Below are 15,023 nucleotides of genomic sequence, written 5' to 3' on the forward strand. Positions count from 1 at the left end.
TGGCTATTAAATGTCATTTTAAGGTAGAGCATGTTGCCTTGGCCATAAGGAGTTCAGAGGTTTGTGCACTTGACTTAAAATATCAGAACTTGCTAAAGGGAATAGAAATCTATTATTCTCGAAGGGTCACCCTTAGACTTTGTCTTTATGTTACAACTTGCATATTAAGATTACTATCTATCTCTTTTCCTATTGGCTATAATCTCCTTTACCAAAGTGCACACTGATATCACCTACTTCTAAGATTACTGCACATAGACACACGCCTTTTCATGTAGAGCTTTTCACATATTCTCACACAATCAAATGTTAGTGGGTCGGTCTCGTGCAGGTTCTAAAAGCAACATGAAAGTGTACATTGGGCTGTGGCTGAGCATGTGTGTGTATTTAAGTGGAGCTCTGGTGGAGAAGGATTTGGATCCAATCCCAGAGGACAATGATGTTCTAATCCTGACAAAAAGCAATTTCAAACGAGCACTTAAAGGACACGAACAGCTATTGGTCCACTTCTGTGAGTATTAATTCTTGGGTGGGTGTTTTTATGGCAATTCTTTCATAAATGCAGCTAAATAAGCTTTCTTATTAAAGCATTTTAAACTCCAAACTATTCCAAAATACCAGTACTTTTAATGTAATGATTGGGTAACACTTTACAATAAGGCTATATTTGTTAATGGAGTAGGTATCATGAACTAATAATGAACACTATTTTTAATTTCATTAATGAAACTTGGGTAGTGATAACGTCCCAAAGAATCATGCATTGAAAACAGACTTGAACCAAACTAGAAGGCAAATTAAGGTCAGAGTATATGGCAGAATCAAAACTAAAACAAAAGTGCTATTGTTTGTCATTATGAAGCATTTTATGATATGTATTTGCAACCGGGTGAACTGTTGCAAATTTTTCTTTATATATATATATATATATATATATATATATATATATATATATATATATAGATAGATAGATAGATAGATAGATATTGATATATAGATATAGATATATATAATCTTTTTCTTGTACCTGCTGTAGATGCACCCCTCTCAAGCCAGTCTCTTGGCTCTATTCTGGATTTTAGAGAGGCCGCCAGTACACTGAAGGAAGCAGGGTCTGTTGTGAGGCTGGGAAGATTGGATGTGAAAAAAGAAAAAGAACTTGCTGAAACACTAAATGTTACAACAGTACCATCACTACGGCTGTATCTGTCTGGAGACAAGAACAAGCCAGTGTATTGTCCTGGTAATATTCAAATATCATTCTTGCTTATGTTGACAGGAATGTAAGGCAGGTAGAAAATGGGCATGAACTCAAACACTTTTCAGGAGATTATGTCATAATGTTTAATTTGTGGCTCCACCCCCAGTTCTGAAGAGCTCCAACTCCATCCTGACATGGCTTAAAAGAAGAGAAGGACCGAGTGCTGACATTATCGGTACTATCACCAAGTTGGAAAAGTTCATAGTTGAAGACGAGCTTGTGGTCCTTGGATTATTTAAGGTGAATAGTGTTAATAGAGTGTTGTCATATTCAGTTTACTTAGTTAAAATAAACTAAAGCAATGCAATTCTAGAACTTGATTTCATTGCTTTCTACCCATTCACATTTTTAAAATGGAAGTTTACTTAATCCATTTGAGTTGGAACTACATTAATACTTTTTGTAGTGTTAATGTAGCGTTGATGAAACTGGCCAGGGGATTTCCATTTTCTAGCATGCTTTTCATGGGACTGGATAGGGAGAACAAATGTTGAAATTAAGTGTTATTTTATGCGTTTTGAGCAAGATGAGAATTGGAGATTTGGTAATGTTTAATGTTCTGTTATGTTGGTGTTTAAAAAGAGTCTCTGTTAGGCTTGAATTTTGGGGGTTACCCTTGAGGTGAATAATGTCGCCTGTGCTATGCTGAGGATGCACTTTCACTCTGAAGTGATGCTTGATTTGAGTGCTGCGTAGCTCTATAAGCTATTTGCTATTAAATTGTCAGTGTAACAGTTTTACTGTCATTACTTGTTCACCTGGCATATATTCAGAGGTGTAGCTATGGGACAGGCAAGCCAGGCAATTGCCTGGAGCCCCAAGCTGGGAGGGGGCCCCCGGAGGGCAGCAAATACAGTTGTTTACTGCAACGACACTTGAAACCAATGATTAGCAATGCTATAGAAAGAAAGACATTTTCGATTTTATGGATTCTCATATGTTTTCTTTAGAAAAGATTGGATTGTCATTCAGTTTTCATCTAAATAATTCAATCTGAATCGCAATAATGCTATTAAACTCTCATTTGGTGTGCTACATATATACAGAAAAGAGAGTGGCACACATAGAAGAGAGTTATTATATCATAGCAGGTTCATTTTTCTGTTGAGTTTAGATTAACAATTTCTACTATGGATTATATAATATATTTTTCATCAAAAGAGTGGTTGTGAGATGGCATTGCCAGCTTTTGTACCTATATGTTACAAAAAAATAATGATTGTTAGTGAAAGATAGTAGCTTAAATGCTCCATGCTTTCTTCAAATCAACACCTTTTGTCGAACCTAATGAAGTTGAATTAAAAGAACTATAGTACATTAATTTGACATAATCCAACTAAATTATGTTGGCTCAAAGCAACTGACTTGATCTGAATGAAAGGCATTCAGTTACTTGTAAAAAGTGTCAATTTAATTAAGGGTAATGACTTAATTTTTTGAGTGCTGTGTAAATCAGATTGTTTAATAGTGATAGACTGATATATCGGCCAGGCTGATTAATCGGCTGCTATTTTTCCATTTTGCAATTATCGGCATTGGCCAATAGCCATGTTCACTTGGTCAATAAACAGAAGTGTTTGGACCTGACACTTTCTCTTCTGTCTTTTCTAAAATCCACCAATATATTTATCAATGAATAGTGGACAATTTTTGTTTTCAAGGGTTCTTTTTTTCCAAGCTAAAATAAATGAGTAAAAATTTTATAAAAGTGTTTGTTTCACTTCCGAAATTTTGTGTACATCTGATTTGCTGTTGTTAAATTGTATTATGTATAACAGCATTTATTTTGTCCATCAGCTATCCAGCTCTAGAAATCGGTATTGGTTATCGAAAAACCCATATTGGTCAACCACTATTGTTTTAACAATTCTTTTTCAATGAAGTGGTTCACAGATTCATTTGAGTAATCATTCAAAAGGTCCTTGTGATGCACTTTGACTCCGTTTCCGCCTGGTATTAAGATGCATCTCGTGTGATCCGGTCACATGTGGTCTGGTGAGACACATCGCTGTTTACATCTGGTTACTTAAATGCAACTCATGTGACCACTTCTGATTGGATTTGGAAGGGAGGGTCTCTGTTTCATGATGACATACATCAGTCACTATGTCAGTTTGTTACTGCATGATATTAAAGCACAATAAATTCAGAAAAGACAAAGAAAGCGCAAAAATAACGGCACGCTGTTTCTCCCAGATGTAGGTTATTTCCTTATAAAGCTGCTCGTAACCAGCAAAGTTTAAACTCTTGTATTAGCACAGCGGATGATTGACAGGTGAGGGGTGGCACTTCAAATGTGATGTGGTCATGTGCGTTTTTGACCACATTAGTATGTGGTTTTTGTGATCCGATCCCAAAACATTTTAGACCCCATTTAGACCTGTATTTAGCACTGACCACATATGATCGGATCACCTGAAATGCATCTTAATACCAGGTGGAAATGGGGTCTTTGTTTCTTTCTTGAAGTAATAACATTTTCAGTTTAAAGGGGTCATGAATTGGAAAATCAAACTTACCATGATATCTTGACATATAAACGTTCATAGCACTATAAAAACATACTGTAAATTTCAGAACCGAAAACTTCTTCATTAGTCCAAATAAAAGGCTTTATTGAAACCAATGTGCCATAACGACTCGTTCTCTATTTCCTCCTCACTAATACATCATAGTGAGGTATAACATCAGCACAGGCCAGCCTCTGCATAAACAGATCAGTGCCTACTTTATCGTCGACACTGCTTAGGCCTGCCCACCTGTCTTGCGTGTCTTGAGTGGTGAGATTATTTTTGGAGCAACAGGAGGTGTCACAATGGCCACGAAGATGTCAAGATGTTGTGCAGTGCCAGGTTATGGAAAACTAGATCTCTTGCATTTGCTTCGCTGCTGTTTATCTCTGTGATTTTGTTTAGGTTATATAAATAGTGTCAAGCATGTCATTTTGCAAACTAGTTTAGAACAATTCATTCACAAATGGACATTTATGTGTTTTTAAGCATTGTTGCCTTTGTTTTCGCCATTTTTTTTTATTGTAACTGAACTGTGTTTGTGCTTTACAGGATCTTGAAGAAGGCATGGTGAAAGTGTTTTATGAAGTAGCTGCTGACCTTGTTGACCTGCCATTTGGAGTAACAGGAAGTAATGAGGTCTTCAGCAAGTATGAGATCAGCAGAGACACTGTTCTCCTTATTAGAAAGGTAAGAAACTGGTGGTGCTTCATGAAGGTATCGAGTTTGAATTTAGCTTGAAACATAAATCAGTATCACTGTTTTATCCATACACAAAGACAAAAAGGCCAAAATAGAAAGTGGGGATCTCATTGTGAGCAGAAGATTATTGATGTGGTTGTGCTGCCTTCTATGTACAATTCCGTTACAATACTTCCAATCTTACTGCGTATTATCCATGTAAATAAGTCATTTTCTTTAGTCTAAACCTGACAAGCAGTTTGAGATGGGAAGTGGCACAGTGAAGGAAGATCTCATTCAGTTTATCACACAGCATGAGATGGAACTTGTGACTGAGTATAATGGCATGGTAAATGTGTGCCTTTTAAACAAATACACTCATATATTCAGTATATACTTAAGTCTGTGACATATAATAGATGCAATCAAATACATAAACCTCTTTCCTCTTCCTTCATCCTCCCAGACAGCATCTAAGATCCTGAACTCTGTGGTGTTGAACCATTTGCTTCTGTTTATTAATAAGGTTGAGGAAGGATTCAAAGAGATTTATGAGGCTTTTGAGACCACTGCTGAAAAACTCACAGGGAAGGTCAGTGTGTATGTATATATACATGTTTCTAAAGTGTTCTGTCCTGGAGCTTTCTCATTGGTGTAATGTTACAGACTTTAAAATAACTTTATCATTAGGTTCTATTTGTGATGGTTGATGTAAGTGAGCCACGAAATGGGCGTATTATGGAATATTTCCGTGTGAGGACTGAGGAGGCACCTGTGGTCCGTATGGTTAATTTATCAAACAATGTTCAATACGAGCTCCCATCCGATCAGTTTGACACACACACTTTGTTAGAGTTCTGTCGGAGTTACCTGGAAGGGAAAGCTAAGGTGAGTATACATAAGTATACAGTTTTTTTATCTTGCTATATTTTCATTAAAGCACAGTTTTACTGTAGATATTCCTTATTATATATTTATTTTATGTAGGCCTATTAATATATTAATGTAATAAAGTTACTTTTTGTTTATAATTATTCAATAATATTTATTATATTTTTATATTTAAAAAATAATCAAATAATTTTAAATATGTATATGAAGCAGAATTCATTATACTTATTTACCAATAAAATATTTGATTATTTAATAATATATGATTATTTTAATTAACATAATATATGCATTACTATAACATAAAATGGTTGAAAAGTCAAAGCTCAAACTCCTTTTCTCATTTGTGTGTTATAGCCGAAGCTGCAGAGTGAGTCAATTCCTGAAAACTGGGATAAACAGCCAGTGAAAGAGCTGGTTGGGATGAACTTTGAACAAGTGGCCTTCAATCATAACAAAAATGTCATTATCCTGTTCTGTAGGTACCTTAAATGCTAGAATTGTAATATTCCAAAATGCGAGATCCATGATGCTTCTTAACGCAGCAATGTTTTGTATTCTTGTGCCTGGAAACTAGATAATCAAAAACTTGTGAATGAAATTTATTCTAGATATAGAAAGAATTTCTAGATGAGATCAGTGTTATACTATTTTCATCATACAAGTTAAAATCTTTGCTAAAACATGACATGTATAAACATTGTAGCTTAATATTCACCTCTGTTGACAGATGCACCTTGGAGCACAGAGAGTCATGCTCTGTTTCCATTGTGGGAGGAGCTCTCAAAACACTTTAGTGAAAATGAAGATATTGTAGTTGCCAAGATTGATGTTACTGCCAATGATGTAAACATTCATCTTGGAGAAAGATATCCATCAATCAAATTATTTCCTGCAGTTTATGCAGAAAGGGTAAGACACCTCTTGATCAAGTAAATAAAATTAGCTGTTTATGAAAAACAGCAGAAAACGTTAATCCAGGGCTGTCACTAGGGATGGATATCATGAGTGCATCTGTTTGCATTTTGCTTTGCAATTTAACCGGAAAGGAACGCGAGGTGCGGCGCAACTAGAACGCACGTCTGGATGCACAAGAGAACATCACCACTCGCTGTCACTCAACGCCACTGATAAAAGCCGCAACGAGCACTCATTATAACATAAAAATGACTAAACTCCAGTGCTGGATCCACACTTATTATAACAAACACAAACTAAATGGAAACTCCTGGTCAAGAACAGGAGACGTTTCTTCTGCATTAGACACTTACATGACAAAAGCTATTTCAAAAAGTGGTAGGGACAAAATTGCCGTAAGGCAAAAAGTGGTAGGGACATGTCCCACCTGCCCCACCCGTACATGACGCCTTTGAACACATCATGTGTTACATCTTATATTGTTTTAAAGCATACTCAGCACGGCAAAGTTCCTTTTATCCTTAGTTCTAACTAAATAAAATTTAGCTAATTAAATGACATTGATGATGAAATAATAATCCTTGTACAGGTGGTGCCATATTCTGGTACAAAGAAGTTGAAGCCTATAATTCAATTTATGAAAAAGGAGATTGAAAGAGCCAAAAAGGACAGAGCCAAGGTATGATATCCTCTCTTACATGACACACTGATCTGTATTGTATTCATTATACTCATAGTATCTTACCATGTTGTGCTTGTGTGTATTCCACAGGAAGAGGAAATGAGGAAGCAATATCTTAATAAACAGAAGTCTACAGTAAAAGAGGATCTCTAATAACATGAACACTATGTGATAGACCCAAATCTGCTCTCATTTTTATCAGTTTGATTTGAATTCCAAATAGTAATAATCTACCATGTACTTATGGGTGATTAACCACTTTTTGAATAGAGTTCTTCTAGAGAGCTACTATCATCTTCACTGTACTATGGTATAGCCACAACACTTTATTTAGGGAGATACCACACTTTAAATGGGATTAAGCCTGCTTTGGAGCACAGTCTGATCCAAATAAACAATTCATGAGATGTCATTTGTACACTATGTCAGTCTGCTTTTTCATTGCACAATGTTCACAAAGTAGATGCTGCCACTAGATGGAGCCTCTGTTCCAAAACACTGCATTCTAACCAAACTGAGCACTGCAACCTCATACAAACATTGAAACACAACTTGGTGTTTTATTACTGTTGTCAAAACAGCCACACTATAATGTTAGTATTTATTGTCCTGAGTCAGAATAGTTCACCCAAAAATTAACTATTCTGACCATCATAATTTGCTCACCCTCATGTTGTTCCAAACCCGTATGACTTAGGTCTTATCCAGAACACAAAAGCTATACATTTTTATGATTATTCTGGTCCATCTATTCATTACAATAGCAGTTGACAGGGACTTACATTAAATGGATAGTTCACCAGAAAATTATCATTCTCATTATTTACTCACCTTTATGCTGTTTCAAACTCATATAAGACAAAGATATTTTTATCTGTATTTTTCCAGACAATGCAAGTCAATGGGTCAAGCTCCAAAAAAGACATAAAGGCTGCACAAAGGTAATCTATATGACTTGAGTGGTTTAATCCATGTTTTGGAAGGGATACAATCGCTTTTGGGTGAGAAACAGAACAAAATTTAAGTCCTTATTCACTGTAATTCTTAGTCTTCTTGGCACATTCATGAGATAAGCTTATTCACACTTAAAGGGTGAGTAAATGATGAGGGAATTATAATTTTTAGGTGAACTATCCCTTTAAAGCTCAAAAAAGGAACCAAAAATAGTCCATGTGGCTCATGCATCATATTCCAAGTCTTTTTTCCAAGTTTGTTAGCGGTAAACACGGGCAGGGTTATGTTTTCCGAGGCCTAAAGCAACTGTCCAACCGGCACCCCCATAGGGCGGGGCAATATGGCTAAAAAAATATTATATCTCGATATTTTTTAGGCTGTTGACGATTTTTGAAACATACAGTTGAAGTCAGAAGTTTACATATGCTTAGGTTGAAGTCATTAAAACTAATTTATAACCACTCCACAGATTTAATATTGGCAAACTATAGTTTTGGCAAGTCTTTTAGGACATCTACTTTGTGCATGACATGAGAAATTTTTCCAACAATTGTTTACAGACAGATTGTTTCACTTTTAATTGACTATATCACAATTCCAGTGGGTAGGAAGTTTACATACACTAAGTTAACTGTGCCTTTAAGCAGCTTGGAAAATTCCAGAAAATGATGTCAAGCCTTTAGACAATTAGCTTCTAATAGGAGGTGTACTGAATTAGAGGTGTACCTGTGGATGTATTTGAAGGCCTACCTTCAAACTCAGTGCCTCTTTGTTTGACATCATGGGAAAATCAAAAGAAATCAGCCAAGACCTCAGAAAAAAAAAAATTGTGGAGCTTCACAAGTCTGGTTCATCCTTGGGAGCAATTTCCAAATGCTTGAAGGTACCACGTTCATCTGTACAAACAATAGTACGCAAGTATAAACACCATGAGGAGCGTAGTTTGGTGCGAAAAGTGCAAATCAATCCCAGAACAACAGCAAAGAACCTTGTGAAGATGCTGGAGGAAACAGGTATACAAGTATCTATATCCACAGTAAAATGTGTCCTATATTAACATAACCTGAAAGCCACTGCTCCAAAACTGCCATAAAAAAGCCAGACTACAGTTTGCAAGTGCACATGGGGACAAAGATCTTACTTTTTGGAGAAATGTCCTCTGGTCTGATGAAACAAAACTGAACTGTTTGGCCATAATGACCATCGTTATGTTTGGAGGAAAAAGGGTGAGGCTTGCAAGCCGAAGAACACCATCCCAACCGTGAAGCATGGGGGTGGCAGCATCATGATGTGGGGGTGCTTTGTTGCAGGAGGACTGGTGCACTTCACAAAATAGATGGCATCATGAGGAAGGAAAATTATGTGGATATATTGAAGCAATATCTCAAGACATCAGCCAGGAAGTTAAAGCTTTGTCGCAAATGGGTCTTCCAAATGGACAATGACCCCAAGCATACCTCCAAAGTTGTGGCAAAATGGCTTAAGGACAACAAAGTCAAGGTATTGGAGTGGCCATCACAAAGCCCTGACCTCAATCTGATATAAAATTTGTGGGCAGAACTGAAAAAGCATGTGCAAGCAAGGAGGCCTACAAACCCAACTCAGTTCAGACTTCTGTCTGGAGGAATGGGCCAAAATTCCAGCATCTTATTGTAAGAAGCTTGTGGAAGGCTACCCAAAACGTTTGACCCAAGTTAAACAATTTAAAGGCAATGCAATACTAACAAAGTGTATGTAAACTTCTGACCCACTGGGAATGTGATGAAAGAAATAATAGCTGAAATAAATAATTCTCTCTACTATTATTCTGACATTTCACACTCTTAAAATAAAGTAGTGATCCTAACTGACCTAAGACAGGGAATGTTTTCTATGATTAAATATCAGGAATTGTGAAAAACTGAGTTTAAATGTATTTGGCTGAGGTGTATGTAAATTTCTGACTTCAGCTGTATCTTGATAATTGTTTATGTGCTCACAAATTACATTTAAGTGATTTTACATCTTTTTTTCATCCAAAGCCATTGTAGCCAAGTCAGTTCAAAATGTTCAATAAAATAAAAATAAAATTTTTCACTAAATGAACACAAGGAAGAATGGTATTTAATTTATAATATAAAAAAATAACATTTGTATGAAACAATACAGTAATACAAAGGCAATGTTTACCTACATGTATTTTTAGAAATTTTTGTGAATGAACCATGTGCAAAAACTTAGTTAAGTTTATTATTATAATATAATGCTGAATTAGTATTATTTTGAAGGCTTGTTTTATACTATAGTAATATTTATTATATAGTAGTATTGACTTAACATTTACCTGGGACTTTTATTTTGACGGAACAACGATAGTGCATTGCAGAGTCAATATGTATTTCAGAGCTTACAATGTTCCTCATTACAAATCTGGTGAAATGCTCTCACCTACTCCATTTCTTTGATACTGTCACATTTTTAGATTTGTATAATAACTTTAAGCGGCTTCAAATGTTTGGAATTACGTGATTGGTTGAACCTGCACAACTTCATGTGCATGTGAACTGCTCCATAACCGTTGAAAACAGCATATCTACACATCACCCCTTGAGTGTTTTGTCATCTGACCAGGGCACTGTATAGGCATGTAATCAAGTTTCAAATAATGATCGCGCCTATAGGAGACTGCAGATGGCAGTCTCCAAGTATGCATAGTGGAAAAAGGTGTATAGATGTATAGTAAGAGGAGTTAGATTTCGGTCTTTTCTCACCCAAAACCGATCATATTTCTTCAGAAGACATGGATTAAATCACGCGAGTTGTATGGATTACCTTTATGCTGCATTTATGTCCTTTTTGGATCTTGGAAGTGTTGGACCCACACTTTTACAAAAAGAAAACACACTTATATAATTTTAAAGTTTACAAAATGAGAGCCATTCACATGCCGAATGCTATTAACACATTTATTTGTCAAGCTTTTTAAAAAAATTTCATGACATATGTCCAAGATATCAGTTTGTGAATGTACACCCAACATGTTTATATAATCATCATCTTAAGGTACTATGCATCTAGTTTGTTCTTGTCGCCAAAAACATAATAAAATACATAGGAGGTTACAGACTGCGTGTGAGAGAGGGATTAAGTAACCTCCTAAAGTGATTACCATAGCTTCAGTAAACTCTGAGATCCTTTAATCAGGAAAACACTTAAGACGTGTGGATCAGACGCACATACCTGCTTGATGAGCAAATTTCAGAAATAATGGAACCACTTAGAAGTAGAAAACTAGGCTAGGCCAGCCTTTTTTTATCTAAAAAACTGCGGTAGCATACACTTTTACCTTTCTTACAATAATTTATTTTAGGGAATATAAATTTAGAACTTCAACACTAAGCAATACCACATACTTGATTACTCAATGCTTACACTTCTCGTACACAAATTATTTCCCCTTTCACAGTCAATGAGAAGCTGAATGTTTACATCTTGGTCTGTTATGTAACTAATGCGCTCTGATCTGCACGTGTCAGGCTTACCTACTCCAGAGGATTCCCTCATTGTACCTTGGCCAAGCCCCTTTCCTAACACTCTATATAAAGCCAAACTACTCCTGTATGCTGTTTCCACAGTGGCTGTCTCTGATGTGAGAAGTGGATGTTGGGAGATCTGGAAGAAACAAATCGTCCTGATCATGCAGAAGCCCCCACAGATCCCATCCCATTTCTTTCACACTATACCTCAAAGGCAGAATTCTTGTCCTATGTATTGCTCTACCTGGTGAAGATGCCTTTCCCCCCTGTGACCCGACCGCGGAGCCTCCCCAGCTCTGGCAAGGAAAAACTGTCAGGTCCCTCACCTGTCCTTCCGGTCAAGACTCTGGAGGAGAAGAATTCTGTGAAGGAGCAGCTCAAGAAGTTGAGCAAGAAAACCACGCAGCACAAGAGCAAGCTGCCTACCAGTCGAAGCTCTGCTGGGTTGAGATTGGATGGTAAAAGTGCTAGGATCATGACTCCAAGACATTCTGATCCTGCAAGTCCCTCAACCCCCAGTTCCTCTAAAAGTTGTTCTGGCATTGGCCTCTTTGCATCCAATTCCTTTGCAACGAACTCTAAAGATGCTTCAGTGACAAATGCCTCAGAGATCTCCTCAAGCAAAAGAATGTCTCGTGCCAGCATGTCGGCAACCAACATCTCCATGAACATCTCCACAGACTCTTCTAGTCCACGGATCATTTCAGGGTGCTCAGGATCAGGCCTTGAAGAGAAGATTAATGAAGCTATGAAATTCTCTCTCAATCTGACCCCCGAGGCCAAATTGCTTCTGCAGAAACGTAGCCGTGAGAAACAGCTTAATGCCACCCGCAGTGGAACCTGCACTGGAAGGACACTGCACCATAAAGACCTCTCTGGTAAGTCAAGTTATCGATCTAACATCCCACTGGTGAAGATCTCTCTTCTGAACGACCGTCACCGATATGATGATGTGGAATATGAGGACGATGAGGAAGGGGTTGTGGATCAGAGTGTTCTGCTGAAATGTTCTGAGTGGTTGCGAGGGGTGGAGAATGCCGCAGGAGCTACAACATTGGGTAGAGTGGACAAGATCAGCCAGAAGAGTATCTAACAGATTAAAATGTTCCATGTTTTGATACATGTGCTGTAGACTGTTTGGAGATGCTCCCTGTAATTTTGCCAAGTAGGATGTGTTCCTGGATCAACATTTTTTGTTGGTCCTGGAACAATTCTTTAAAAGAAATATAGTCCTAACCCTATCCATACCCCTAACCATAACCTTCCCACTAAAATTAGATGGAAATGATAGGTTGATAAGAATAGTGTACAAGCCCCTAAACTTAGCCCTAGAGTTGGGGTACTCAAGGTCAGACTCCAGTCCAATTATGTCCGTAAATAGATTGGTGCGCCCCTGAAATTGACACATTGTTTTTCTTAGTTGTAAAGGTTAAAATAAGCTTAAACTATTGATGTAATGGCTTAGTGTTTACAGTTGTAATTTGGATTCAGATTCATAAATAGATTCACTTTCCGGTATCGACTTGATACAACTCTTGAGTCCAACTCAGCCCCCTTTGGACTCGGACTTCATTGGGTAAAGACCAAGACCCAGTTGCAAGAAACTCCTTTAGTTAAGAAAACCAGTCACTATGGGTTTTCTTAACTTGAGGGGTTCCTGGCAGCTTGGCAGTTGGTATTGACTTGGACTCAACTAAGATGAATTCGAATCCAATACTACTTAACCCAACATTAACTCTAAATCTAACCCTTAAAATCTGATTGGTTGATAAAAATGTTGCTCAGGGACCAAAAAGGATGTTGATCCAGGAACATGTGCTACTTTATGAAATCACAGAGATATATGAGGTGTAGTGTAGTGGTTGACCAGTCGGGGTTCCTCAATGTCCCTGGTATCTATCAATGGCAGATATAATGGCAATACAATTTAATGACAGCAAATAAGATGTACACAATTTTGGTGAAATTAAGTGAACACTTTTTTATGTACCGTTTACTCAAAAGTAACTAAAAAAATTGACGATTTTGAAGGTTGTTAGTTGATTTTGGACCTGACACAATTGAGCATTGTTATCAACCAATGCATATAATCTCAAAGTGGCCAAATATTGATTAATCGCTGATGTATTGATCTTTCACTACTCTTATTGTGGGCGCATTGGATGCAATTTTACAAAACAAAGGATGGCAGGGGAAGAGTAATTTATATTAATCAGGAAAGTGCTCCCTTATTGGTTGGAGAAACTATAACCCTACACCTAACCTCAACAATTCAGGTAATGCTTGACTCATAAATATGAATGACTCTTCCCCTGCCATCCTAGGTTTCAGAAATCTACACTCTAGACAGATTTAGGGGTATATTTTAATTGCTGGACAACCATTAAACCAGACAATCAATTTTGATTTATCACATTTGACTATTGGTTCATGATGGAAGGAAAACATCACTATGGTATCAACAGTTGAGGTATTAATGGATGTCTTTTGTGGGTAAGGTGTTATTATCTGTTAGTGTTCAAAAGTCCATTGGTTGAGTAATATATATAGGACTTTACTTTTTTATCGTGCACTGTATGTGTTGAAATGCAATGCATACGCTGCTGTAAAGTGCGAGGGATAATAAATCTCAATCTTAATCTCAAATCTTGCACATTACTCCTAATGACTGGCAGAATTAATGAAGTTATTTGAATATGACCAAATGAAAAATAATGTTTGCGATTGACTCAACAAAAATCTATGTACACACCCATTTTCCAATTTTATGTATTCTGCATAATAAAGAGTGCACTGATCTACCTCTTAATAAAACTTCTGAATGACCATTTTCATACTATTCCTTGTTGTCTCCATAAGAACACAGCAACTTATGAAAGCTCTAAATCTTCATTTTAAGAGAATACATGACTCAGATATATTCTGTTGTAGCTTAAGTAGCTTAAGGAACATAGTTTAAACAGGCTTAACATCAGACAACATTGCTCACTCGTATTTCCTGATCTTGTTAACAGACAGGTGCCTTCACCTTTAGCCAAAGAGAAAACATGGTGGCTGATTGCTGGTGGCAGCAACCAATGGTTATATTTCTGGGCTGTCAAATACTGCTATCAGCCTTTTGCTTTGACCTTTGAGGAATGACCCAGGTAAGGGGAGTTACAGAGATCACTGTCCTTCTATATCAGCATTTTGCCCATGACCACGTAACCCCCTCATTGCTCCAATACTGCCACAGCTGTTGCTTTGGATGAAAACATTTGCTTAAAAAAGGCACATCGTCCAATAGATTTGTGACTATTTTAAATTGCCATGATGAGCATACGTTGTTTAGTATACAAAGATAAAGTTGACATTTTTCTCATTCCTAATGCCATACCATATTAGTCATAAAAAGGAAACTTGTAGCCTAAACTTTTACTCCTTTAGGAAACACTTTACCAAAAGGGAGCATTTTCATCAGAAATAACTAATTAGAGACAGCCAGCCCTGGTGTAGACCATCTTGCGGTTGGCACACAATTATAGGTAATATATTTATTTTCCTTGACTCTAATTCTAATGTTTATTTCTCCTGGCAAAAACTAAATACAGCCAGTAGGGCAATACAGGTTT

The 15,023-nt window shown here is 36.9% G+C and overlaps 2 protein-coding genes across 2 annotated transcripts; both read left to right on the forward strand.

The window, feature by feature from the left end:
* Positions 1-345: 345 nt before the first annotated feature.
* zgc:136472 (uncharacterized protein LOC678514 homolog) lies at positions 346-7,122 on the forward strand. Its single transcript, XM_051703304.1, has 11 exons — positions 346-511; positions 1,037-1,243; positions 1,368-1,501; positions 4,324-4,461; positions 4,694-4,801; positions 4,919-5,044; positions 5,143-5,340; positions 5,701-5,821; positions 6,074-6,255; positions 6,851-6,940; positions 7,034-7,122. Exons 1-11 carry the CDS (start codon positions 346-348, stop codon positions 7,094-7,096), a joined length of 1,533 nt encoding a protein of 510 aa, XP_051559264.1. The 3' UTR covers positions 7,097-7,122.
* A 4,416-nt stretch (positions 7,123-11,538) lies between these two features.
* Positions 11,539-12,713, forward strand: LOC127444175 (proline-rich protein 18). The gene has a single exon (XM_051703415.1). The coding sequence runs from the start codon at positions 11,666-11,668 to the stop codon at positions 12,503-12,505; it is 840 nt and encodes a 279-aa protein (XP_051559375.1). The 5' UTR covers positions 11,539-11,665; the 3' UTR covers positions 12,506-12,713.
* The last annotated feature ends 2,310 nt before the right edge of the window (positions 12,714-15,023 follow it).

This window comes from Myxocyprinus asiaticus, chromosome 7 (genome assembly GCF_019703515.2).
Source record: "Myxocyprinus asiaticus isolate MX2 ecotype Aquarium Trade chromosome 7, UBuf_Myxa_2, whole genome shotgun sequence".
Lineage (NCBI taxonomy): Eukaryota > Metazoa > Chordata > Actinopteri > Cypriniformes > Catostomidae > Myxocyprinus > Myxocyprinus asiaticus.

What these genes read in the sequence shown, in the direction of transcription:
- zgc:136472 (XM_051703304.1), top strand. Translation starts at nt 346, where the DNA reads ATGAAAGTGTACATTGGGCTGTGGCTGAGCATGTGTGTGTATTTAAGT. An exon ending in CTGTTCTCCTTATTAGAAAG is followed by an intron (nt 4,462 to 4,693) that starts GTAAGAAACTGG and finishes CATTTTCTTTAG; the next exon opens with TCTAAACCTGACAAGCAGTT. An exon ending in CCAAAAAGGACAGAGCCAAG is followed by an intron (nt 6,941 to 7,033) that starts GTATGATATCCT and finishes TGTATTCCACAG; the next exon opens with GAAGAGGAAATGAGGAAGCA.
- LOC127444175 (XM_051703415.1), top strand. Translation starts at nt 11,666, where the DNA reads ATGCCTTTCCCCCCTGTGACCCGACCGCGGAGCCTCCCCAGCTCTGGC.